Source organism: Neoarius graeffei, chromosome 8, assembly GCF_027579695.1.
Source record: "Neoarius graeffei isolate fNeoGra1 chromosome 8, fNeoGra1.pri, whole genome shotgun sequence".
In the NCBI taxonomy this organism is placed as follows: Eukaryota; Metazoa; Chordata; class Actinopteri; order Siluriformes; family Ariidae; genus Neoarius; species Neoarius graeffei.
The window spans coordinates 93494033-93518049 of record NC_083576.1 but is presented as its reverse complement, the minus strand read 5'-3'; the positions used below and the strand labels follow the sequence as shown (position 1 = coordinate 93518049).

At 42.8% G+C, this 24017-nt stretch overlaps 1 protein-coding gene across 4 annotated transcripts in view; it reads left to right on the top strand.

The window, feature by feature from the left end:
• The window catches only part of wwp2 (WW domain containing E3 ubiquitin protein ligase 2), a 54140-nt gene extending 31623 nt beyond the window's left edge, over positions 1-22517 (top strand). For all 4 annotated transcript variants that reach the window (XM_060928520.1, XM_060928521.1, XM_060928518.1 and 1 more), the window contains 14 exons: positions 10837-10891; positions 12078-12159; positions 12387-12515; positions 15063-15141; positions 15236-15307; positions 15484-15572; positions 16314-16473; positions 18007-18140; positions 19052-19192; positions 19510-19630; positions 19782-19886; positions 20121-20217; positions 20554-20626; positions 21469-22517. In XM_060928520.1, the coding sequence (XP_060784503.1) occupies positions 10837-10891; positions 12078-12159; positions 12387-12515; positions 15063-15141; positions 15236-15307; positions 15484-15572; positions 16314-16473; positions 18007-18140; positions 19052-19192; positions 19510-19630; positions 19782-19886; positions 20121-20217; positions 20554-20626; positions 21469-21568 (1437 nt within the window). In that variant the 3' untranslated portion in view covers positions 21569-22517. The remainder of the gene's footprint in view (positions 1-10836; positions 10892-12077; positions 12160-12386; positions 12516-15062; positions 15142-15235; positions 15308-15483; positions 15573-16313; positions 16474-18006; positions 18141-19051; positions 19193-19509; positions 19631-19781; positions 19887-20120; positions 20218-20553; positions 20627-21468) is intronic.
• The last annotated feature ends 1500 nt before the right edge of the window (positions 22518-24017 follow it).

Genomic DNA, 24017 nt, shown 5'->3' with positions numbered 1-24017 from the left:
GCAGCAGTAGTATCACTATCAGCAGCAGTAGTATCACTATCAGCAGCAGTAGTAACACTATCAGTAGCAGTAATAGCACTATCAGTAGCAGTAGTAACACTATCAGTGAGCGGAATGACATGGTCACTGAGAGTGATATCGGTGACACTGTCACAATAAGAGTATCGACACTCGGTGAGAGTAATGACACTATCTGTAAGAGTAATAACTCTGCTTGCAACAATAAAAGTCATTAGGAAGAATATTGACACTGATGGTTAACAGGAACAATAACCAATAACAGCAGTCACCCCACCAGTAATGGTAGTGACACTGTTGGTAAAAGTAATGACACCACCAGTAACATTCATGACACTGTTGGTAACAGTCAAGACACCACCCGTAACAGTAATGACGCTGTTGGTAACAGTAATGATGACATCCGTAACAGTAATGATGCCACCAAGAACAGTAATGACACTGTTGGTAACAGTCATGACACCACCCTTAACAGTAATTACGCTGTTGGTAACAGTCATGACACCACCAGTAACAGGAATGATGCTGTTGGTAACAGTCATGACACCACTAGTAACAGTAATGATGCTGTTGGTAACAGTAATGACGCCACCAGTAACAGTAATGACGCTGTTGGTAACAGTAATGACACTGTAACAGTAATGATGCTGTTGGTAAGAAATGACGCCACCAGTAACAGTAATGACGCTGTTGGTAACAGTAATGATACCACCAGTAACAGTAATGATGCTGTTGGTAGCAGTAGTGATACCACGAGTAACAGTGATGATGCTGTTGGTAACAGTAATGATGCTGTTGGTAACAGTAATGACACCACCAGTAACAGTGATGATGCTGTTGGTAACAGTAATGACACCACCGGTAACAGTAATGATGCTGTTTGTAACAGTAATGATGCTTTTGGTAACAATAATGATGCCACCAGTAACAATAATGATACTGTTAGTAACAGTAATGACACCACCAGTAACAGTAATGATGCTGTTGGTAACAGTAATTATGCCACCAGTAACAGTAATGACACTGTTGGTAACAGTAATGAGACCACCAGTAACAGTAATGATGCTGTTGGTAACAGTAATGATGCTGTTGGTAACAGTAATGATGCCACCAGTAACAGTAATGACACTGTTGGTAACAGTAATGCTACCACCAGTAACAGTAATGATGCTGTTGGTAACAGTAATGATGCTGTTGGTAACAGTAATGACACCACCAGTAACAGTAATGATGCTGTTGGTAACAATAATGATGCCACCAGTAACAATAACACTGTTGCGAGCAGTAATGGTGCCGTTGCTAACCGTAATGACACCACCAGTAACAGTAATTATGCTGTTGGTAACAGTAATGAGGTCACCAGTAACAGTACTGATACCACCCATAACAGTAATGATGCTGTTGGTAACAGTAATGATGCTGTTGGTAACAGTAATGACGCCACCAGTAACAATAATGAACTGTTAATAACAGTAATGACACTGTTGGTAACAGTAATGATACCACCAGTAACAGAAATTATGCTGTTGGTAACAGTAATGATGCCACCAGTAACAGTAATGATGCTGTTGGTAACAGCAATTATGCCACCAGTAACAGTAATGACACTGTTGGTAACAGTAATGACACCACCAGTAACAGTAATGATGCTGTTGGTAACAGTAATGACGCCACCAGTAACAATAATGAACTGTTAATAACAGTAATGACACTGTTGGTAACAGTAATGATACCACCAGTAACAGAAATTATGCTGTTGGTAACAGTAATGATGCCACCAGTAACAGTAATGATGCTGTTGGTAACAGCAATTATGCCACCAGTAACAGTAATGACACTGTTGGTAACAGTAATGACACCACCAGTAACAGTAATGATGCTGTTGGTAACAGTAATGACGCCACCAGTAACAATAATGAACTGTTAATAACAGTAATGACACTGTTGGTAACAGTAATGATACCACCAGTAACAGAAATGATGCTGTTGGTAACAGTAATGATGCCACCAGTAACAGTAATGATGCTGTTGGTAACAGCAATTATGCCACAAGTAACAGTAATGACACTGTTGGTAACAGCAATTATGCCACCAGTAACAGTAATGATGCTGTTGGTAACAGTAATGATGCCACCAGTAACAGTAATGATGCTATTGGTAACAGTAATGATGCTGTTGGTAACAGTAATGATACCACCAGTAACAGTAATGATGCTGTTGGTAACAGTAATGATACCACGAGTAACAGTGATGATGCTGTTGGTAACAGTAATGATGCTGTTGGTAACAGTAATGACACCACCAGTAACAGTGATGATGCTGTTGGTAACAGTAATGACACCACCAGTAACAGTAATGATGCTGTTGGTAACAATAATGATGCCACCAGTAACAATAATGACACTGTTGCGAGCAGTAATGGTGCCGTTGCTAACAGTAATGACACCACCGGTAACAGTAATTATGCTGTTGGTAACAGTAATGAGGTCACCAGTAACAGTATTGATACCACCCATAACAGTAATGATGCTGTTGGTAACAGTAATGATGCTGTTGGTAACAGTAATGACACCACCAGTAACAGTGACGATGCTGTTGGTAGCAGTAATGATGCCACCAGTAACAATGACACTGTTGGTAACAGTAATGACACTGTTGGTAACAGTAATGATGCCACCAGTAACAATAATGACACTGTTGGTAACAGTAATAATGTCACCAGTAACAGTAATGATGCTGTTGGTAACAGTAATTGCGCCACCGGTCACAGTAATTACGCCACCAATAACAGTATTGATACCAACCATAATAATAATAACGCTGTTGGTAACAGTAATGCCACCACCAGTAACAGTAATGACACTGTTGGTAACAGTAATGATGCCACCAGTAACAGTAAAGATGCTGTTGGTAACAGTAATGACACTGTTGGTAACAGTAATGACGCAACCAGTAACAGTAATTACGCTGTTGATAACAGTAATGATGCTGCTGGTAACAGACTTGATGCCACCCGTAACAGTAATGATGCTGTTGGTAACAGTAATGATGCCACCATTAACAGTAATTACACTGTTGGTAACAGTAATGAAGCCACTATTAACAGTAAAGATGCTGTTGGTAACAGTAATGACACTGTTGGTAACAGTAATGACGCAACCAGTAACAGTAATTACGCTGTTGATAACAGTAATGATGCTGCTGGTAACAGACTTGATGCCACCCGTAACAGTAATGATGTTGTTGGTAACAGTAATGATGCCACTATTAACAGTAATTACACTGTTGGTAACAGTAATGAAGCCACTATTAACAGTAAAGATGCTGTTGGTAACAGTAATGATGCCACGATTAACAGTAAGCATGCAGTTGGTGACAGACTTGATGCCACCCGTAACAGTAATGACGCTGTTGGTAACAGTAATGATGCCATCAGTTACAGTAATGATGTCATAGGTAACAGTAATGAAGCTGTTGGTAACAGTCAAGACACCACCAGTAACATTAATGACGCAGTTGGTAACAGTAATGATGCCACCAGTAACAGTAATGATGCTGTTGGCAACAGTAATAACACTATTCGTAACAGTAATGACGCCACCAGTAACAGTAATGATGCTGTTGGTAACAGTAAAGACACCACCAGTAACATTAATGACACAGTTGGTAACAGTAATGACACTGAAGGTAAAAGTAATGATGCCACCAGTAATGGTAATAATGCTGTTGATAACAGTAATTATGCTACTATTAACAGTAATGACATGGTAACAGTAATGACACTGTAGGTAACAGTAATGACACCACCAGTAGCAGTAATGATGCTGATGGTAGCAGTAATGACGCCACTATTAACAGTAATGACACTGCTGGTAACAGTATTGACACCACCAGTAACCGAAATGATGCCATTGGTAACAGTAATGACGCCGTTGGTAACAGTAATGATGCCACCCATAACAGTAATGATGCTGTTGGTAACAGTAATGATGCCACTATTAACAGTTATGACTCTGTTGGGAACAATAATGATGGCACCATTAACAGTCATGATGCTGTTGGTAACTGACTTGATGCCACCCGTAACAGTAATGACGCTGTTGGTAACAGTAATGGTACCACCCGTAACAGTAATGACGTTGTTGGTAACAGTAATGAAGCCACTATTAACAGTAAAGATGCTGTTGGTAACAGACTTGATGCCACCCGTAACAGTAATGACGCTGTTGGTAACAGTAATGGTACCACCCGTAACAGTAATGACGTTGTTGGTAACAGTAATCATGCCACTATTAACAGTAATGACACTGTTGGTAACAGTAATGATGCTTTTGGTAACAGTAATGATGCTGTTGGTAACAGTAATGAAGCCACTATTAACAGTAAAGATGCTGTTGGTAACAGACTTGATGCCACCCGTAACAGTAATGACGTTGTTGGTAACAGTAATGATGCCACTATTAACAGTAATGGCACTGTTGGTAACAGTAATGATGCTGTTGGTAACAGTAATGATGCTGATGGTAGCAGTAATGACACCACTATTAACAGTAATGACACTGTTGGTAACAGTAATGATGCCACCAGTAACAGTAATGACATCACCGGTAACAATAATGATACCACCAGTAACAGTAATGATGCTGTTGGTAATAGTAATGACGCCAGCAGTAACAGTAATGATGCTGTTGGTAACAGTAATGATGCCACTATTAACAGTAATGACACTGTTGGGAACAGTAATGATGCCACCATTAACAGTCATGATGCTGTTGGTAACTGACTTGATGCCACCCGTAACAGTAATGACGCTGTTGGTAACAGTAATGGTGCCACCCGTAACAGTAACGACGTTGTTGGTAACAGTAATGATGCCACTATTAATAGTAATGACACTGTTGGTAACAGTAATGACACTGTTGGTAACAGTAATGATGCTGTTGGTAACAGTAATGATGCCACGATTAACAGTAAAGATGCTGTTGGTAACAGTAATGAAGCCACTATTAACAGTAATGATGCTGTTGGTAACCGTAAAGATGCTGTTGGTAACAGTAATGATGCCACGATTAACAGTAAAGATGCTGTTGGTAACAGACTTGATGCCACCCGTAGCAGTAATGACGCTGTTGGTAACAGTAATGAAGCCACTATTAACAGTAAAGATGCTGTTGGTAACAGACTTGATGCCACCCGTAACAGTAATGACGTTGTTGGTAACAGTAATGATGCCACTATTAACAGTAATGACACTGTTGGTAACAGTAATGATGCTGTTGGTAACAGTAATGATGCTGTTTGTAACAGTAATGATGCCACGATTAGCAGTAAAGATGCTGTTGGTAACAGACTTGATGCCACCCATAACAGTAATGACGTTGTTGGTAACAGTAATGATGCCACTATTAACAGTAATGATGCTGTTGGTAACAGTAATGATGCTGTTGTTAACAGTAATGATGCCACGATTAGCAGTAAAGATGCTGTTGGTAACAGACTTGATGCCACCCGTAGCAGTAATGACGCTGTTGGTAACAGTAATGATGCCACCAGTAACAGTAATGATGCTGTTGGTAAAAGTAATGACGTCACCAGTAACAGTAATGATGCTGTTGGTAACAGTAATTATGCCAACAGTAACAGTAATGATGCTGTTGGTAACAGTAATGATGCTGTTGGTAACAGTAATAACACTATTCGTAACAGTAATTACGCCACCAGTAACAGTAATGATGCTGATGGTAGCAGTAATGACACCACTATTAACAGTAATGACACTGTTGGTAACAGACTTGATGCCACCCGTAACAGTAATGACGCTGTTGGTAACAGTAATGATGCCACCAGTAACAGTAATGACATCACCGGTAACAATAATGATACCACCAGTAACAATAATGATGCTGTTGGTAATAGTAATGACACCACCAGTAACAGTAATGATGCTGTTGGTAACAGTAATGACATCACCAGTAACAGTAATGATGCTGTTGGTAACAGTAATGATGCTAACAGTAATGATGCTGTTGGTAGCAGTAATAACACTATTCGTAACAGTAATGACGCCACCAGTAACAGTAATGATGCTGATGGTAGCAGTAATGACACCACTATTAACAGTAATGACACTGTTGGTAACAGACTTGATGCCACCCGTAACAGTAATGACGCTGTTGGTAACAGTAATGATGCCACCAGTAACAGTAATGACATCACCGGTAACAATGATACCACCAGTAACAATAATGATGCTGTTGGTAATAGTAATGACGCCACCAGTAACAGTAATGATGCTGTTGGTAACAGTAATGACATCACCAGTAACAGTAATGATGCTGTTGGTAACAGTAATGATGCCAACAGTAACAGTAATGATGCTGTTGGTAGCAGTAATAACACTATTCGTAACAGTAATGACGCCACCAGTAACAGTAATGATGCTGATGGTAGCAGTAATGACGCCACTATTAACAGTAATGACACTGCTGGTAACAGTATTGACACTACCAGTAACCGTAATGATGCCATTGGTAACAGTAATGACGCCGTTGGTAACAGTAATGATGCCACCCGTAACAGTAATGATGCTGTTGGTAACAGTAATGATGCCACTATTAACAGTAATGACACTGCTGGTAACAGTATTGACACTACCAGTAACCGTAATGATGCCATTGGTAACAGTAATGACACTGTTGGTAACAGTAATGAAGCCACTATTAACGGTAAACATGCTGTTGGTAACAGTAATGATGCCACCATTAACAGTCATGATGCTGTTGGTAACTGACTTGATGCCACCCGTAACAGTAATGACGCTGTTGGTAACAGTAATGATGCCACTATTAACAGTAATGACATTGTTGGGAACAGTAATGAAGCCACCATTAACAGTAAAGATGCTGTTGGTAACAGTAATGATGCCACGATTAACAGTAAAGATGCTGTTGGTAACAGACTTGATGCCACCTGTAACAGTAATGACACTGTTGGTAACAGTAATGATGCCACGATTCACAGTAAAGATGCTGTTGGTAACAGACTTGATGCCACCTGTAACAGTAATGACACTGTTGGTAACAGTAATGATGCCACGATTAACAGTTAAGATGCTGTTGGTAACAGACTTCATGCCACCCGTAACAGTAATGACGCTGTTGGTAACAGTAATGATGCCACCGGTAACAGTAATGATGCCACCGGTAACAGTAATGATGTCATCGGTAACAGTAATGCAGCTGTTGGTAACAGTCAGGACACCACCAGTAACATTAATGATGCAGTTGGTAACAGTAATGATGCCACCAGTAACAGTAATGACATTACCAGTAACAATAATGATACCACCTGTAACAGTAATGATGCTGTTGGTAACCGTAATGACACCACCAGTAACAGTAATGATGCTGTTGGTAACAGTAATGATGCTGTTGGTGACAGTAATGATGCCAACAGTAACAGTAATAACACTGTTAGTAACAGTAATGATGCCACCAGTAACAGTAATGACGCTGTTGGTAACAGTCATGACACCACCAGTAACAGTAATGATGCTGTTGGTAACAGTAATGATGCAAACAGTAACAGTAATAACACTATTGGTAACAGTAATGATGCCACCAGTAACAGTAATAACGCTGTTGGTAACGGTATTGACACCACCAGTAACAGTAATGATGCCACTATTAACAGGAATGATGTTAGTAACAGAATTGATGTTGCCAGTAGCAGTAATGATGCTGTTGGTAACTGTAATGACACCAGCAGTAACAGTAATGACGTTGTTGGTAACAGTAATGATGCCACCAAGAACAGTAACGATGCTGTTGGTAACTAGCCTGGGCCCGCCCATCCTAAGCGTGACGCAACACGAGGGCCTGTTGCAAGCTTAGTCTGGCCAGGCAAGCTATCTCCAGCTCTTCCAAGCTCCCGAAAAATCGGGAACCAATCAACTTTGAGCATCTCCAACGGCCCTGGGTAGAGGCGTGTTCAAGTCACTGACGTAGTAGAACTGTGACCGGAAGCCATAGATTGTTTACAGAATCTATGCCGGAAGCGCTTCATTCACGCTTCCGCATCTATTACGCATAGATCCTGTATTGAAAGCATTCAACGGGAAGTTCTCATTGAAAATGGAGCAAAGAGCAGCCCTGGAGGTATTTATTGAAAGGAAGGACGTTTCCGCCTTGCTCCCGACCGGCTTCGGTAAGAGTTTAATCTACCAGTTAGCCCCGTCGCGTCGCATATGTCAGAGGAAAGAGTGATGTGATTGGTTTAAGCTTCGTCACAGCCTTTTCTGGCTTCGACCAGTAGCAAACTGAGGCATTTCAGGGAGGCGGGTCAACCACGGGCTCTGGGAAACGGTTGGGCTTAATATCTTGGCCAGACCAAATGCTCGGAGAGCTTTGAAGTCGCGTTAGCCAGGCTAGTTGGTAACAGTAATAACAGTAACAGTAATGACGCCACTATTAACAGTAATGACGCTGTTGGTAACAGTAATGATGCTGTTGGTAACAGTAATGACGGCACTATTAACAGTAATGACGCCACCCGTAACAGTAATAACGGCACTGTTAACAGTAATGACACTGGTGGTAACAGTAATGACGCCACCCGTAACAGTAATGACATTGGTGGTAACTGTAAGTGTAACAGCAGAATCAGAGCTGCAGTAACAAACCCCAAACAATTATTACTAGAGTCAACTGTACTGAGTGTAGTAATAAACACCTTTTCATGGTACTGAGTGTTTGTTAGGGAACACACACGTGTGTGTGTGTGTGTGTGTGTGTGTGTGTGTGTGTGTAAGTCAGTGTGTATTTGCACTCAGTAATTAATTCATTAACAGGTACAGCTGATATCCTTCGATAACTCTGACACTCCTTTATTTCATTCCCACTTTTTACTCTGTCTTATTCACTCCCTCACTCTCTCAGTGCCAGGAGGGTGTGTGTGTGTGTACGCGCGCAAGTAAGTAACTGGGCAGGAAGAGGCAGTCTCGATGATGTCATGTTTTTATTTCATTTTTTCTACCTTTTTTAGTCATAGAGAGTCTGTAAAGCCGTCAGCTCTGACTGACTGACACACACACACACACACACACACACACACACACACACACAATGACCCACATGTCTGTGGTTACTGTGTTTAGACATTGTTGAACAATGCAAGTGTGTTCAGCTTTGTTTTCTGGATCAACATGGAGACTCCTCACATCCGTCTGTCTGTCTGTCTCTCCAGTTAATTTCACACCACTGAGCTGGACACAACATCACGACACAACACAACACGCATCGTGTATGAAACCGGACTCATTACACTGCAGTGCACTAATTAGGGAATTTTGCCGTTTTAATAGCTCGTGTCTAAAATGTCTCGAATGTAAATATCCTGCAGTGCACTGCAGTAAGACAGTGTGTAATACATAATATTTATCTATGGGATTCATAATATCCAGGGGAAAGGGAGTAAGGGAAGAAAAGTAGGGGGCATGGATTAAGGGGGAGAAAGTAGTAAAGAATGGAGAATAGATGATCGGGGTGCACTAAAGGGAGTAGGGAATACATAGTAGAGGAAAAGGAAATAGGGATAAAGGGATAGAAATTAGGGGGGAAAGGGCTAGAGGATAGTGAGTAAGGTGAGTATTGTGTAGTGATTTTTAAACTCTGTGTGTGTGAATAGTTTTCATTTGCACAGTGTTTATATAGTAGAATGCTCCACTTTAATCCTAACCCTGGTTCCATTTCTGCATGTTTTGGCAGCGTAAGAGATGAGCTGAGTGATAAACGGTGTGTAATAATAAAGGCCAAGGGAGGAGTGTAAACCGCTGGACATGGAGAAAACCCTTTAATCATGAGCGGCACACTCACACCTCCACGTTCAACATCCACGCTCCTGCAGACACATCTTTACTTACACCTGTGTCACACAAAGTGTGTGTGTTTCAGACGACACTCATACAACCAAATAAAGTGGCACAATTTTACGTTCTGTATTTGATGTAGCATTAACACACTCTCCGTGCCTCTGGAACATTGTTGATTACTATTCATTAGGAACTCATTAATATTCATAAGCATTTGAGGTCATTTAAATTTACAGGTCATTAAACACATGTGCGCGCACACATACAGGAGCCATTTGTCACTTATAAATATACAAATTTTCCACAAAAACGTGTTCTCACTCTCTCACACACACACACACGCATGCACACACAGCTGGAACCGCTGGGGTGTGTGGGTGTGTGTGTAATAAAGGTGCTTTTGTGTGGATGAATGTTCTCTTCAGTTCTCAGACACATCACACCTTCCTGTTGCTTTCACACACCGGCTACAAGAGTGTGTGAGAGAGAGAGAGAGAGAGAGAGAGTGTGTGTGTGTGTGTGTGTGTGTGTGTGGGTTGGGGGCTGGCAACGGGGTGGGTGGGGCCTTAGTGCAGCCAGTGATCTCATTTTGTGTGTATGTGTGCGTGCGCGCGGTTTGGAAGGCATACATGTGCACAGTGTGGAGCTGCATCAGTGAGCTGGAACCACTGCTGCTCACCACAGCGCTCTCTCTCTCTCTCTTTCTCTCTCTCACTCGCTCATCCTGTCGTTCGTCTACTCATTTAAGCTCTGGGTGCTGGAGGTGTGCATCTGTCCCAGCTTCATCACACCTGAGAGAGGAAAAGGAACAGATACAAGTGTTCTAACTGGATCTCTTTCTTTCTTTCTGCCTGTCTGTGTCTCTCTTTCTCTTTCTGTCTGTCTTACTCTCTATCTCTTTTGCTCTCTTTGCCCATCTTTCTTTCTCCACCTGTCTGTCTCTGGTGCAGTCATCTGGAGCTCCGGTTGAGAATGATCCTCTGGGTGCTCTTCCTCCAGGATGGGGTGAGTCCACCTACACACACACACACACACACACACACACACACAAAGACGGACAGCAGGAGGAGAGCAAAAAGTGTACAGTTATTTACAAATAAGAAATAGATATTGATGAGAGAGAGAGAAAGACGGAAGAAACAACAGCTGAAAGAGCACTGAGTGAAATCTATATCTGAAATTATATAAAAAAGAAAATAAATGGAAGATTGAGAGAGAGAGAGAGAGAGAGAGAGAGAGACGGCTGTTCGAACTCAGACAGTGAGACAGTAATGTAAGGTAAAATTTGCAATAAATAAGCATGAGAGAGAGGAGAGACGGACAGAGAGACAAACAAGGAGAAAGTGGAAGAGAGAGTGAGACAGCTGTTAGTGCTCAGAGAGAGTGAGACTGTAATGTAATTTGTAACCTTTGCAAAGTTAATAAATAAGAACTGTTTAATTGAAATTGAGTTGAGAGAGACAGACAGACAGACAGACAGACAGATGGGAGGGCGGATAAACTGAACTGAAAGACAGACAAGGTGAGAGCATGCAGATAATCAGGAAGAGTGGGAAACTGTTCTGCAGTAGTAAAATACTTATTCCTGTTATAGCATGTGTATATTATATACACACACACACACATTATACTTTGGGGAGACAGACAGGGAGAATGAGCTGAAAGAGTTGTGCGTATGATTGCGTGTGCACGCGCCCATGTGTGTACTGTGGAAAGGGGGATGATGGTTGATGATGGTTGTAATGTTAGGACTACTGTTCCAACACCCCACACACACACACACACACACACACACACACGATAATGAGAACAGTATGGCAGAGAGAGGGGGGCTGACTCTGGAAAGTGTGTGTGTGTTGGGCAAGGGAGGGGCAGTGGTACCAACTTTGGTCAGAAAGTTAGCTGGTCAAGACTGCAATAGCGCGCGCGCACACACACACACACACACACACACACACAAGCACAAGCTGAGTTAAACACATCTGTCTGTCAGTATGTTTGAGTTTTAGTGAAATTCCACACTGACTCGTTACTTTTCAGTCTGTATTACAAGCACGCACACAAAAAAAACGCACACACAAAAAACCACACACACACACACACAAAACTTGTACTTTTATATGACTTCATGAAGCAGATCTGCTCAATCAAATCCTGTCTGTCTCACTCTCTGTGTCTCTCTCTCTTACAGAAAAGCGTCAGGACAATGGCAGAGTTTATTTTGTCAATCACAACACTCGCACCACACAGTGGGAGGATCCTCGAACCCAAGGGTGAGTGTTTTTATGCCCTGCCCCTCTTATGATGTGCCCCACCCACTCTGGCTATATGCCCCACCCTTTTTTTGATCCCAAGTTGTTGTTTTTTTTATGAAAGTAACATCAACGATTGGTGCAGCTAGCCAAAGTCAAGAGTTAAAATGAATGTGAAAATCATTTCACACTTGCACACATGATGATCTGGTGTGTGTGTGTGTGTATGCGCGTGTTTGTGTGTGCAGGATGATCCACGAGCCCCCGTTGCCCCCAGGCTGGGAAATGAAGTACACTGCTGAGGGTGTGAGATACTTTGTGGATCATAATTCTCGCACCACTACCTTCAAAGACCCGCGGCCGGGATTTGAGTCAGGGTAAATATCTCACACGCACGTACACACACACACACACACACAGAGTGCAGGCTTTAAGACAAGGTAAATACTACGTACACAGCTAAGCCACCCCTCTCTCGTTTTTCTCTCTTTTTTTTCTTCGCCCTCTTCCTCTCGTCTTGCCACTGCTGAGGAAGCACATATCTCACGTCTGCTCTGTTTCTTATATAACACTCCACACACTCGGTGTGATCCTGGGCACTGGTGGCTCACTGGGTAAAGGCCCCAAGTTACTGATCAGAAAATCGGGGGTTTGGTCGAGCTCCACTGTGCAGCTCTAGGCTAGTGCCCATATTGTCCCATTATAAGTCCTCACTGCGCAGCTCCATGCTAGGGCTCATCCCATCCTACTACAGTGCTCCACTGCGCAGCTCCATCCTCAGGCACATTCTCTCTTACTGTAGTCCTTACTATGCAGCTCCATGCTGTAGCCCATTTTGTCTGCCATGTTGAGGCCCATTCCGTTTCATTATAGTCCTCACTGCATAGCTCCATGCCAAGGACCATCCTGCGATAATATAGTTCTCACTGCTTCATTGAAGGGCCCATACTGTCCCACTATATTCCTCACTGCACAGCTCCATGGTGGGGCCCATGCTGTCCCATTATAGTCCTCTCCTCACTGCGCAGCTCCATGGTGAGGCCCATGCTGTCCCACTGTAGTCCTCACTGTGTCGCTCCATGGTGAGGCCTATGCTGTCCCACTATAGTCCTCACTGCGCAGCTCCATGGTGGGGCCCATGCTGGCCCACTATAGTCCTCACTGCGCAGCTCCATGGTGGTGTCCATACTGTCCCACTATAGTCCTCAGTGCATAGCTCCAGGATGGGGCCCATGCTGTCCCACTATATTGCTGACTGCACAGCTCCACAGTGGGGCTCATACTGTCCCACTATATTGCTCACTGCACAGCTCCATGGTGGGGCCCATGCTGTCCCATTGTAGTCCTCACTGTGCAGCTCCATGGTGGGGCCCATACTGTCCCACTATATTCCTCACTGCACAGCTCCATGCTGGGGCTCATGCTGTCCCATTACAGGTAGTCGTCGACTTAACGACTGCGTTTGGTTACGACTGACCGGTCGTAAACCGATCTGGTCGTAAGTCGGCCTATGTTAAATGAACGTAAGTATATTGTGATGTGTAATGATATTGTAATCATCTTAAAGTCTTATTTTATCAACATTTTCTTATTTCTTTACCTTGGCTCATTATTTGGTTTAAGTCAAACACTGCCTACTCAGGGGTGAAAGTAACTTTTATTTCTTGCCGGTATATTGAGCCAAAGTGCGCGCGCTGAAAAATACACCTAATTATTTATTATTGTCTACTTATCAAGCATTCACTAGGACTTCTTATCACTCAGTAGTACTAGTATAGGACTTTTTTATCACACTATCACTCTTTCATCCACCTGTATCAGTTTTTGATTATAAATAAATTGCAAACACATCATTTCAACAACACAATCATTTTAATAACTTTTTTTTTTAGCTGAACAGTTGAAAACTAACTTTTCATTTTGGACATTGGACACAGAACAGTGTAACAGAACAGAAAAGTGAAAGTTACTTTGATTACCAGCTGCGCACGTTATAGCACAAGATCTGGTTAAGCCGCACGCACGCTGTAGCTCGCTCGTTGTTTGTCCAGCGAAACAGTGCACACATAATAGAAGAGGCTGGATGCAGTGTTGCTAGATTGGGCGGTTTTAAGTGCATTTTGGCGGGTTTTGAACATATTTTGGGCTGGAAACCGTCAGCAGTGTTTGGCAACACTGGCTGGATGCTGGGCGCTGCTGGGAGCTGGGGCGGAAACTGTCGTATGCTCAGCTAGCTCAGCTGGGAAACACTTGCCAGTCATAACCAGACGGTCATAAAGTCGATCGGTCGTAAGTCGCATAGGTTGTAAGTCGACGACTACCTGTATAGTCCTCACTGTGCAGTTCCATGGTGGGGCTCATGCTGTCCCATTATAGTCCTCACTGTGCAGCTCCATGGTGGGGTCCATGCTGTCTCACTATAGTCCTCAATGCACAGCTCCACAGTGGGGCTCATACTGTCCCACTATAGTCCTCAGTAATGCACAGCTCCAGGGTGGGGCCCATGCTGTCCCTCTATATTGCTCACTGCACAGCTCCATGGTGGGGCCCATGCTGTCCCACTATAGTCCTCACTGCGCAGCTCCATGCTGGGGCCCGTGCTGTCCCATGATAGTCCTCACTGCGCAGCTCCATGCTGGAGCCCATGCTGTCCCATGATGGCCATTCAAGTTGAGGCCCATCCTTTTTCTTTATATTCAACACTGCACAGCTCCATGTTAGCACCCATGCTGCCCCACTGTTGTCCTCCATGCACAGCTCCATGATGGGGCACATGGCTTCCCACCGTAATGCTCCCTGTGCAGGTCCATGCTAGAGCCCATTCTGTCCAGCTATAGTCCTTACTGCACAGGTTCATGCTGATTTAAAGTATATCAATAATAGACAACGTGTGTGTGTGTGTGTGTGTGTGTGTGTGTGTGTAGCTCTAGACAGGGTGGATCTCCAGGTGCATATGACCGCAGCTTCAGATGGAAATATCATCAGTTCCGCTTCCTGTGCCATGTAAGTCAGGGAGTGTACAAATTCTTATGTGTTTATATAAATGTAAGAATTTTATGTTTTAAATCTCTCTCTCTCTGTCTCTTCCTCTCTCCAGTCCAATGCTCTGCCCAGTCATGTAAAGATTTCAGTTTCAAGACAGACTCTGTTTGAGGATTCATTCCAGCAGGTAACATACCTACATGCACATCAGGGTGTAAATCTGTGCTCGCACGTATGTGTGTATTACTCATCATACACACACACACACACACACGCGCATGCGCACACACACGTGTATGATGAGTAATCCTGTTCTCAACTCATCTCATTATCTCTAGCCGCTTAATCCTGTTCTCTCCTCAGATTATGAACATGAAGCCGTATGACCTGCGCAGGAGGCTCTACATCATAATGAGAGGAGAGGAGGGGCTTGACTACGGTGGCATCGCCAGGCAAGTTAGCATTAGCTGTGTTTGTGTCTGTAATACTATCTGCATTATAGTGTGTTATATCTGTCCTGGCTGGTGTTTGGGTTCATGTGTTTGGCCCGGTGCTGGGACTTGTCTTTTTCAGTGTCCTGGTGGTGGTGTGTACATAGTGTGTGTTTACTGTGTGTGTTCCATGTGTGTGTGTTTCCGTGTCTCCAGTGTCGTGTCAGTGGTTTTACCCTATGGTAGGTTAGATCATGCTGTTCTACCACAGGGTAGAACCACGGACAGGATGCTGGGGGTGTCTGCGCTGTGACCTCTGACCCCTAAACGACCCCTATAAATGAGGGTCAGAAAGGTCATCGGCCTGGTGGTGGGTTCGTTCCGCTTCATTCACTACATGTGCTGCATTTCTGTGTGTGTGTGTGTGTGTGTGTCTCTATAAATTAATCTCTGTCATGCATTTCATGCTTGTATTCATTTTCATTAACTGACGGAGGCCACACCTCCTTTACTGAGACTGACTGAGGCCACGCCTCCTTAATTTGGACTGATTGCAAGTTACTGGTTATTACCAATGTGTTAACATTTTTCTCCTTCTTATCTCTCTCTCTCTCTCTCTCTCTCTCTCTCTCTCTCTGCGTTTGTCCACCTCTCCCCTATCTGTCTGTCTGTTCCTATATTTGTCTGTCTCTCCCTGTCTGTTGCATCTTCCTTGTCTGGCTGTTTCTGTCTGTGTCTCCCTCCGTCTGTCGGTCTCCACAGGGAGTGGTTCTTCCTGCTGTCCCATGAGGTGTTGAACCCGATGTACTGTCTGTTTGAGTACGCCGGTAAAAATAACTACTGTCTGCAGATAAACCCCGCCTCTTCCATAAACCCTGACCACCTCACCTACTTCCGCTTCATTGGACGCTTTATCGCCATGGTGAGAAACATTACCCACAGTTCCTCTATTCTCTAGTGTCCTGTTCTGGTTAAAGATAAGGTTTTAAGAAATCCATTTTTTTTCCTGTCTGTTTTTCATTAAACATCAGAGGATAAAAATTTTCAAACAATTTTCCAAAGTGTATTTTTTCTTATTCGTTTATTCTTATATGTACAAATCTAAAAGTGTTTCTAATTCAATACTTTTCAGTGCTTCTGTTTATATTATTTTGTTTCCACCCTTTTACAAATGACGGTCCTGAAGTTAGCCCCGCCCCAGATTAGGCCACACCCTCAAACAGTAAAAGCTAATCTTTTAGCAAAGCCACAGTTACGTTAAACAGAATCTGTGTGTGTGTGTGTCTGTTAGTTACGGAGTGAATAGCTGCTTTATTCGCTGTAGCCCCCCTCTCCCTCCTCCCCCCTCACATCTCCGTTAAACCTAGCTAAGTCTGGGGGCCCCTCCACCCAACACACACATTCACCCTCTCGTTCTGCATGAGCTCAGCACCGCACCCAGCCCACACCCGCCAGCACACACACTATATTTAGTCTGTAGTTTTGGACACACACACATGCATTCCTCAACACACTGCTCTTTTCTCTGTCCCCCAATTCACTTCAGCTCCATTTCATTTCTACAACTCTTTTAACAGTAATTTACACTTTTACCTGAGAGAAGAGTTTCATAACTAAACAAGTAGGTTTTCAAGCAAGGCATTACAATAATCCAACCTGGCACAAACTAGTTTTTCTATAACATGATTATTATTTTTTTTTATTTTAGCAATATTTCTGAGATGAAAGAAAGTTATCCTTGTAATATTATCTGCATGAGTTTCGAATGAAAGACGAGTCAATAATCACCCCGAGGTCTTTTACTGCTGCACGTGAAGAAACAGAAAGGCCATCCAGAGTTACTGTGGAATCAGAAAACCTACTTCTAGCTGCATGTGGTCCAAGTACAAGTACTTCAGTCTTGTCAGAAGAGTAGGAGGAACTTACTCAGCATCCAGTGTCTCATGTCTTTTACACATTCCTCAGTGTTATTAAGCTGGTGTCTTTTGTCTGGCTTTGTCAGCATTGTTAAGTCTTTTGTTTGGCTTTGCTGAAACATATAGCTGTGTGTTTGAGTAATTGTACCCTGAGGTAGCATTTATCGAGAAAAGCGCAGTGGGCTTAAAACAGAACCTTGTGGAACACTAGAGTATTCAGTCATTTACTACTTTAACCAGCGCTGCCTCAGTACTGTGATGAAGTCTAAATCCTAACTAAGAGATGACATAAATGTTATTTCTATGCTAGTATGAGATTAGCTCCTGAGCTTCAACCTCTTATAGTGTCTTGGAGATAAAGAGGAGGTTTGGTATTGGCTTATAGTGAAACAGCTGTCAAGTTCTGTTTTTTAATCATCAGCTTTATAACTACTGCGAATATATCTTACATTTTTCATCTCTTTAATTTGGCGTATTTTATTTGATTGTAATTATTTAATTTCTTTCTGAAATGTGTATGTGTGTGTCTGTTTATACAGGCACTGTATCATGGGAAGTTTATCGATACAGGCTTCACTCTGCCCTTCTACAAGCGCATGCTGAATAAAAAACCCACGCTGAAGGATCTGGAGTCCATCGACCCCGAGTTCTACAACTCTATCCTCTGGGTCAAGTCAGTGTCCTTACGCCTTCACCTGCACCTCAACACACCTTCTTTACCTCATCACCGTCTCCCTTACTTCCATGTTCACCTACATCCTTACCTCCTTACCTTCTCACCTTCACCTTCACTTCCATCTGCACCTATACATCTTCACCCTCACATTGTCACCACAGTTCTTACCTCCTCCCATCCATCCTCCACTTCATCTTCATTTCCACCCCATGTTTCTCTCCTCACCTCGATCTCCACTCCCTCACTTCTACATCTCCATCTTTAGCTCCACCTTCGCCCTGTCTTATCAAATACACAAATCTTATCAACAATTTGTGATACCAAATAGGCACGGGGGCTCCGACCTAATCGCGGCCCAGTATGCCAAAATATGCTAATCACTAGAGGATGATAAACTCTGAGCTTCAGATTCAGAGGACTTGGGGGGTTGTTTAGATGGTTTATTTAGGTATATTCATAGATCTTTGTATTGTTTATGAGAGTAAAGCTGTAGAGAAGCCCAGGCCAGTGTTATTAATACTTTGACACTGTATTATTCAAGACAGATTATTTATAAAGTCAAAATGTGGAGCTTTTTTCCTGATAACAGCTGTGTCTGAGGGGTGGGGCTTAGTCTGGGTCTCTGTACTGTGTGTAGTTTAAAGTTTCAGTTGTGAGGAACTTTAATCCCTGTTGCCCTCAGAGTAATGACCTTCATCTTTTATTTATATATATACACACACACACACACACGTATCATCAAACTCCTATTTACATCATCACATGCTGATGTTGGTCATGCGACTTTAACTAGTTTCAGGATGTCATTTGAGTGCCAATGCACACAGGTTAAAATTTCACACTATTTATTAGATGTGTGTGTGTGTGTGTGTGTGTGTGTGTGTGTGTGTGCGCGTGCGCGTGCACAGGGAAAATGATGTGGAGGAGTGTGGAGTTGAGCTGTATTTTGCACAGGACATGGAGATTTTGGGGAAGGTGTCCACACACTCGCTGAAGGACGATGGTGAGAATCTGCTCGTCACCCAGGACAACAAGGAGGAGTACATCAGGTACTGACTCCGCCTCTACTTTCATTACCCCTTCCCCTCTGCCAAACACATGCCCCTGCTCACCCAAGCAGCATTCATGCTCCTCATGATGCTCTGTCCTTATTACAGGATTAAATGAAATTGGGACTAGTGTTAGGATTATAGATGAGGTGAGTTGAGATTAGTTTTCAGATTGGTGTTGAGTTAGAGTTGGGATTAATGTCAGGTTAGGTTTAAGGATAGGAATTACTGTAAGGATTACACTTGGTTTGGGATTAGGATTAGCATTGGGCTATGACTAATATTAGATTTAGTTGGGTTTAATGTGTGTGTGTAAGTTTGCTGACAGATTGGCGGTTCTCGCGGGGAGTGGAGGAACAGACCAAAGCGTTTCTAGACGGCTTTAATGAAGTTGTTCCACTCGAATGGCTTCGTTACTTTGACGAAAAAGAGCTGGAGGTGGGTGGAGCTAACAAGGCCACACCTATTAACACACTAAGCTTCATTCAATTAGAGCACACAGATATCTGAGTTTTACATACTCACCAATTCTGATAAGCATCTGAACCTGTGTGTGTGTGTGTGTGTGTGTGTGTGTGTGTGTGTGTAGCTGATGCTGTGTGGGATGCAGGAGATCGATCTGAGCGACTGGCAGAAGAACACCATCTATCGCCATTACACCAAGAACAGCAAACAGATCCACTGGTTCTGGCAGGTAAGTGTGTGTGTGTGTGTGTGTGCGTGTGTGTGTGTGCGCAATAGACCCAATCAATCAGAATGATTAACATGTTTACAGATACAATGCTGTTCAGTCAGAAAGCAAAAATGTGATTGTGTCAGATGGGGGTGGGGCTGTTTGGGGCCGTAACATGACAACTCTGCCCCGTGTCCAACTGTACTGGATGACCAGTTAGCTTAGCTGAGGCTAATGAGTTGTGTGTTGCTGTAGGTGGTGAAAGAGATGGACAATGAGAAAAGGATTCGGCTGCTGCAGTTTGTCACAGGAACGTGCCGCCTGCCTGTGGGAGGATTCTCCGAGCTGATAGGTCCAGTTCATGTCTAATAATAAATATTTCATTGCTAGTGCATTCTATAACCTCACATGCTCTCTCGGTACAGCGGCACGCACGACCTCACCAGGTATCCAGCGAGGTTTTCTAAACACAAAGGTCCTCAACTGATCTCATTTCATTCCATCTCATTAATCTCAGCAGTTAATTACATTAAAAATGGCAGAGCAGCGTCATGTAACGCTCATTTATCAGTCTTCTTACTGTCATGTGATCACTGCAGGAAGTAAAGCGCTCTTAATAAAGACCTTTGAGTAAACCTTTAGAGATCCTCACTGTAATCTCACTGTGGTCCTGTCTCCTTATCCTCAGGGAGCAATGGACCACAGAAGTTCTGTATTGACAAAGTGGGCAAGGAAACATGGCTGCCGAGGAGCCACACCTGGTGAGAGACAGACACGCCCACGCTGATTTAAAAACATCTCTACATGGTTTATTCACAGCACCACACATCACCAACAGGTGTACGCTGTGCACAAACACACATTCATCTAAACTTCTGCCACTGGTTCTCATGGTCGATATTCTTATTAACGTGTTCGGAGGAACGTAGTCTGTAAATCTAACTGTGCTATAAACTGGAGTGGAGTAACACCGTTTTCTGAGAGTTCAACGAGAACAATTTCTTTATTCATGTAAATATAAAGTATACAAAATACTGAACACATTTACAGTAACAAGATGAAATAATGTCTGTGATGTCATGAGATTTCTCCTTCTTCGATATAACGTCAGCTTGCAAATTCTGAAAAATTGGAGGAGCAAAATGAAAGACAGTGCTCATAAATGTCAAAACATAGTGATATTTCTTCAATTTGGGGATACGTTTTAATTAATTCATAAGTGCCTACTCCTTTATCATGTTGATTCACTGTCACTTTTAAGAAATACGAAAGCTTTTAAGAAGTGCTTGGGTTTTGTGACGTCTTCTATTTATTTCTCTTAATTTGTACTCTTAATTAAGTTTTAGGAGCTGTTGTGATGTCTTGAGGTGACATGATGAAGAAAAATTATACATATAATAATAATAATAATAATAATGTTTTGCCTTTTGAAGACTCTGTCATTGTACACAAATGTATTTTTTATATATACATATATATATATGGGAGAGAGATACAACTTGAAATTTCTGTCCTACAACCGTGGAGACGTACAGAGATGTGAAGTCTAAATAATCCCCTCTGCTCGGTGGTAAAATCTGTGCATCTTCTCGTCCCCCTCCAGCTTCAACCGCCTGGATCTGCCGCCATATAAGAACATGGAACAGCTGCGTGAGAAACTTCTGTTTGCCATCGAGGAGACCGAGGGCTTCGGTCAGGAGTGAGCGAGCGAGTGAGCGGACACCGGCTGCACTCCTGGTGTCCGCTGGCTGAGGACAGGGACATCTCAAGAGAGAGAAAGAGCGCGAGACAAATTCACTGGCAAATTTACACCAAGAACACAGGACATTAGCACGCTCATATTAATTTACACAAATTAAAACAAATAATTTTATTATTGTTATTATAATTGTTATGTAGCACTTTTTAAAAAGACCAAACATTACAGAATGATTTCAGAATATATTAAAATGTGCAAATCGCATATAAAAACAGTGTAAAGCCGAATTAAATGCAAGGGATAGATGCTGAAAAGGAAGAGGAGACGCAAAAGAGCCGTTACCATGGCAACACTTCCTGGACCAAATATGTGAAAATATTCGGCTTCGTCCCTTTAACCCTCCTGTAGGTGGCGCCCCAGCTCCTCCATCCCTCCTCATCATGGAGGATCAGCATCACAGCCTCTGAAATAAAATGATTATCGAGAGAACTGACCAATGGTCAACGAGCAGCAGCACAGCTGGAGTGAAAACAACACATCTGGAGTATGGGAGAGAGGGCGAGGCTCGTTCGCCCCGACAGAGAGGGGGACAAAAACTAGTGTGTATATAAGTGTATTTCTCATGCACACAGGTCAGGAGTGTGTGTGTGTGAGAGAGAGAGAGAGAGAGAGATGGCCTGGTGTAACCATGGCAACCAGCAATGAACTCAAGTTCAGAGAGTGTGAACGCAGGTGGAAAGGGTTAAATATGCTTGAGTGATGGAGAGAAAGTGTGCGCGCTGTAAAAAAGGAAATGGATCAAAAGGGAGTTTATTCAGTTTTGTTTTTGATTTGTGTTGTGAGATGGTGTGTGCTACTGTACAGAGAGTGTGTGTGTGTGTGAGAGAGAGAGAGAGAGAGAGTGTGGAAGTAACTGGTGGACAAACATCTATAATTAAACAGTATGTACAGAACACCTGTGTGTGTGTGTGTTTGTTTCTCTCAGCAGTGTTTGTGTTGGTTGTTGACGTGCAGCTTCTGAATGCACCGTGTCCCAACATTACTAAACACACACACAGGGCACTGTGCACTTTTCTGAATACCACCTTGAGCCCATCTGTGGTGCTGCACAAAGTATTGGCACCCCATTCATTGAAAAGGAAACACCATCAGTTGCACACACCACAAAGTCCTCTGTCTTGAAAGTGGACACACTGGTGTTTCCTGTGCAGGAGCGTGTGTTTAGTTGAGCCACAAATAAGGAACCTACAGGCCCAAATTACAGTAAGAGCCATGAATACAAAAGTAATATACTTGTTTAAATAAATACATAAATGAGAAATGAAGATCCTGCAAATGCTGCAGCTGTTATGATATTAATAATTTAGAGATAAACAAACTTTACCGTTGAGTATTTTGTTAGAGAAAGGAGTGTATTTTTCTTAGACCACAGTGATTTACCAGCATTCAGGTTCTTACTCCAACTCAAAGTTCCTGGCTTTGTTTTTGACTAAAAAGCTGAATTTCTGTGACCTGTGATGAACAGAAAAACAGGCTGCTCAAACAAAAACCAGCCCCAGTGTTTTAAACCCAGCAGTTTACAAGTTCATAAATGTTTTCAGTACAAACTTTAGTTTTCACTGTTTAATGACAAATCCTGATGGACAAAAATACAGCATAGAAAAGTTTACATTTTGATAAACGGCAACTAAAATTTAAAATGATCTACAAACAAAATTCCCTAATATTCCAGAACTTGGCCCAAAATAATTCTCTAATTTCCTGACTTTAAATGTTTGGAATAGACTTATAAAAAAAATCCATAATATTCCTGAAATTCCATGACCTGTGAGAACCCTGAACATTATCATTTTAAATGTATTAATGAACAAAATGCTTGTGAACTGATTGTACAGTTAATGTGATGAAACTTCTGTCAGACCGGTGTTCCCACCACATGCCCAGTGTTCCCAGGACAGACTCCAGATCCTGACCAGGATAAAACACTTACTGCTCAAAGGGCTTACAATGATCCATTCCTACTCATCCCCTTCATTAATCACTGCTGATCAAACGGCAGTGAAACATCCCGCTTCTGAAAGATACATTTATTTTTATACAGAAAATTTGTCGATGCGGGCGGCACGGTGGTGTAGTGGTTAGCGCTGTCGCCTCACAGCAAGAAGGTCCGGGTTCGAGCCCCGTGGCCGGCGAGGGCCTTTCTGTGTGGAGTTTGCATGTTCTCCCCGTGTCCGCGTGGGTTTCCTCCGGGTGCTCCGGAGGAAGTGTGTGTCCAAAGACATGCAGGTTAGGTTAACTGGTGACTCTAAATTGAGCGTAGGTGTGAATGTGAGTGTGAATGGTTGTCTGTGTCTATGTGTCAGCCCTGTGATGACCTGGTGACTTGTCCAGGGTGAACCCCGCCTTTCGCCCGTAGTCAGCTGGGATAGGATCCAGCTCGCCTGCGACCCTGT